This window comes from Limulus polyphemus, unplaced genomic scaffold, assembly GCF_000517525.1.
Source record: "Limulus polyphemus unplaced genomic scaffold, Limulus_polyphemus-2.1.2 Scaffold5105, whole genome shotgun sequence".
NCBI classification, from domain to species: Eukaryota; Metazoa; Arthropoda; class Merostomata; order Xiphosura; family Limulidae; genus Limulus; species Limulus polyphemus.
In genome coordinates, this window is record NW_013670715.1 from 23,090 (window position 1) to 27,154 (window position 4,065).

At 32.9% G+C, this 4,065-nt stretch overlaps 1 protein-coding gene across 1 annotated transcript in view; it reads right to left on the reverse strand.

Annotated features, from left to right (window-relative positions):
• The window catches only part of LOC106472134 (hemocyte protein-glutamine gamma-glutamyltransferase-like), a 33,575-nt gene that overhangs the window by 16,499 nt on the left and 13,011 nt on the right, over positions 1-4,065 (reverse strand). The window contains exon 6 of the mRNA XM_013932759.2: positions 2,404-2,542. Within this exon, the coding sequence (XP_013788213.2) occupies positions 2,404-2,542 (139 nt within the window). The remainder of the gene's footprint in view (positions 1-2,403; positions 2,543-4,065) is intronic.

Below are 4,065 nucleotides of genomic sequence, written 5' to 3' on the forward strand. Positions count from 1 at the left end.
CTAGGAGTTTGACTTTCTTTACAGTTACTGCTTTCATACATCTAGGAGTTGGGCTTTCTTTACAGTTACTGCTTTCATACATCTAGGAGTTGGGCTTTCTTTACAGTTACTGCTTTAATACATCTAGGAGTTGGGCTTTTTTTACAGTTACTGCTTTCATACATCTAGGAGTTTGGGCTTTCTTTACAGTTACTACTTTCATGTATTTTTTTTTTTTAAATACAACCGCCCTCCAGTGGCACAGCGGTATGTCTGCGGACTTACAACGCTAGAAACCGGCTTTCGATAGCCGTGGTAGGCAGAGCACAGATAGCCCATTGTGTAGCTTTGTGCTTACTTCCAAACAAACAAGCAAGCAAAAATACAACCTTTATTTAAGAGATGTATATAAAGTCATCACTAAACACTGTGAGCAGCTTTTTGCAAAATAACTTTACGTCAAATAGACATAATGTAAATGAAACATCTGCTATTTATAAATTATTCTTTATAAATAATTCTCTCTACCTTTAATGCTTTGCCAACTAAAAGGGTAAATGACAGATAATTATCATTAAAAAACCTGTTAAGATTTTGACACTATTGAGCATGTTATTTGAAGGTAATAAGGAACTGGAAATACAACTATTTGGAGCTCTTTAATTTTCACAAATAATCGACTAATAACAACACTTGTATTGTCGCGCTTTGCAACGCCTTTTTCTACGAGGTGTATTGGGAAGAAAACATTGTTTCTTTTAGAACGTTTTATATTTTCTTAGCTTTCATGACAACCTTGGAAGACTGATTCTAGTTGGAACCATGATCATGTGATAGTTATACGACATGGGTATCATGTCTGGCATCAGTTTAATAATAATAAAAAAGAGTACTTAATTCTGATGAATTAAGCCGCTGTGTAGTTACACGATAAATTCAGTTTCAGTCTTATGGCTAAATGATTACGCACTACTACCTGATATCGCAATTTCTATTGCAACAGTCTACTGCAAAATATGACATATTCACTTTTTTGACTAAACAAATTAACAAACTTTTCATAGATACTCTAAAGTACGTGAACGTCAACTTCCAATACCACTTTTAAGCAGACCAAAGACATAACAGTCCACTGGAGCTGCTTCGGGTGCTCGACATGTCTGTGGTCGAATAAAATGTTGTGATTCTAATTTCTTCGGACATTTTTCTCGTGAAAATAGTAGTTTATTTAGAGGAATGGCTAAAAGCTTGTGAAGTTTTGATTTTTGAGTTTTCATCATCTTCAAATCTTTGTTTATCATTTTGTGCGCGGTACCAAGAGATATTCTCAGTTTCATTACAATTCTTTTTGGGGTCAAAAGGTTCTCTTTCATAACCATATCTTTCAGTTTGCAGAAGAAAGGTTACTGCAGATGTGGTTTTGGATCTTGTTACTGCCCTCAACCTTTTGCTGTGCAAGTTTTTTCCCTCTGTATGAATATTTATCTTCAGAAGGGTTTTTGTACATCCGATTTGACTGAAATTTTCCTTGACCAATGATATATAGGGGACATGGCTTGCAACTTCAGCGGCATGTCACTGAATTAGGAAAACCTTCAGAGAAAGTGTTATTGACCGTCTGTGCTTAGGAGCTCCTACGTTACACACCCGAACTTTTTTGTGACTTTTCTTTTCTTTTCCTCATAGTAAAACGTGCCAAGAGTTAGAGAATTAACACTCATGCACGTGCATTTGCATGTGGGGGAGTTACGACCTTGCTTCAAGCAGTTCGTGAGTTATCATCATTACGTGAAATATTTACGACTAACGCCTTTAAGCGATTATAAGTATAAGTAAGTGAGGGTTGGTTATTTATGTAATATACAGTACTTACTTTTTAGTCGTGACTCTTTTTAAATTGGCGTAACATGTATGACTTCACGTACTCTTAGCTAAAAGAAACTTAAGACTGACACACACACATAGTAAAGATGATGGGCGCCTTTAAGGCGAAAATATTTTTATTTACAAAACGTTTGGACGTTTCGGAACACCCTTATTCAATCTTCAGTGAAATCTGAAAACAAATTTGTACTTAATTTCATTAAATAATGTAGTAATAATATCATTAATTAAGGTACTTGAAACATTCGATTAAACGACAGAAGGAAGTATACTTTCATTGAATAGTTCGAGTACCTTAATTATAGATGTTATTATCACAGTATTTAATGATATTAACTATAATCATAACATTATTTTCATAATTTGTTGAAAATGTAGTATTTGCATTCCGAAACATCCGAAACGTTTGTAAATAAAAGTGTATTTCGCCTTATTGATTTCACTGACACACATACACACACAGTTTTGGTTCCATTTTATATAGCGTCCATAGGACAATAATATTAATACTGTTAAATTATAATAAAGTAAAATGTTTACCATATCGAATCATTTGTTTTTGTTTTAATTTCATCTCCATCTTTGTCAAACCACTTGTCAACACTCAAGGTGTTATCTGTGTCGTGAGCTGACACATAGTTGGTCACGAGACGACACGGGAGACCCAAGGCACGACACACTGAAATGAATGTTTAATTAGTTATTTTTGTGTATTTATAAGCCCAGCTATAATAATAAATGATTTTGTATTTTCTAAATTTTTTAACTAAAACAAAATTTGGTCATTTTAAACATCTTTAAAAGGGAAATGTTATTAACAAAATTAGTAGTAACAGAAATTCCCGAAAAAAAGTTATTGAAATTGTCATTAGAAATAAGTTATTTGTGAAAAATAGCCCAACGTAATACATATTTTGATGGTTATTAAATAACGATCTGAACCGTAATTAAGTTGTAACAAGCGACACATTCATGAAAAACAGCCCAACGTAATACACATTTAGATGATTGTCAAACAATAATTTAAACCGTAATTATGTTGTAACTAGAAACATTCGTGAAGAACAGCCCAACGTAATACACATTTAGATGATTGTCAAACAATAATTTAAACCGTAATTATGTTGTAACTAGAAACATTCGTGAAGAACAGCCCAACGAAATACACATTTAGATGATTGTCAAACAATAATTTAAACCGTAATTATGTTGTAACTAGAAACATTCGTGAAGAACAGCCCAACGTAATACACACTTAGATGGTTGTTAAATAATAACAGAAATCTTAATTAAATTGTTAATAAAGACATGCATGAAAAACAGTCCAACATAATACACATTTATATGGCTATAAATAATCGAACTGGTAAAGAAATTGTAAGTGGTGAAATTTAAGAAAATCAATTCAACATAATACACGTTTAATTAATTATCAAAAATTATTCGAATCGTATTATTTGTATAACTCAATTCAATAATATAGTAGATTTACTGATGTCTTCTTCAACAATTTTATTTGAGAACGGAAAAAATAAAAAATAAAAGGTCACATATATCTTTTAGTACAACTCAGTCTTGTGGTTTAAACAACTTTCGATTAATTCTGTCTGATATAAATAATCTTATACGTATATGACGTATATGATATAACGCGTTAATTCTGGAGGATGTATAGGATATAACATGTTAGCTCTAGAGGACGTATATGGTATAACATATTAGATCTGGAGGGCATATACGACATGGCTACTGAAAAGTTGTCCGCTTTGTTGACCAACACATAAAATGTATTCCCTGTACCCTCCCCTGTTACATAAAGGATACTACTCACTTTCTTAACATCATAGAATATATTAATACTAATGGACAGTTACCACCCAACATTATTCTTTACACGATGAATGTTTCTTCCCTTTACACCAATATTTCACATGATGGAGGACTACAAACTCTAAAGTTTGCATTAAACCTTCCTAACCAATCAGAATCTCAAACAGTAACTGATTTTGCCAGCCTGATTTTAAGTCTGAACAACTTCGAATTCGATAACGAGCATTACATTCGGGTTAACGGTACTGCAGTGGGTACCAAAATAGCTCTCAATTATGCCAACATTTTATGGGTCATATTGAAAACCAGCTTTTACAACTAAGCCCTGTAAAACGTCATACATGGAAACGTTACAGCCGGTCTTAAAATCAC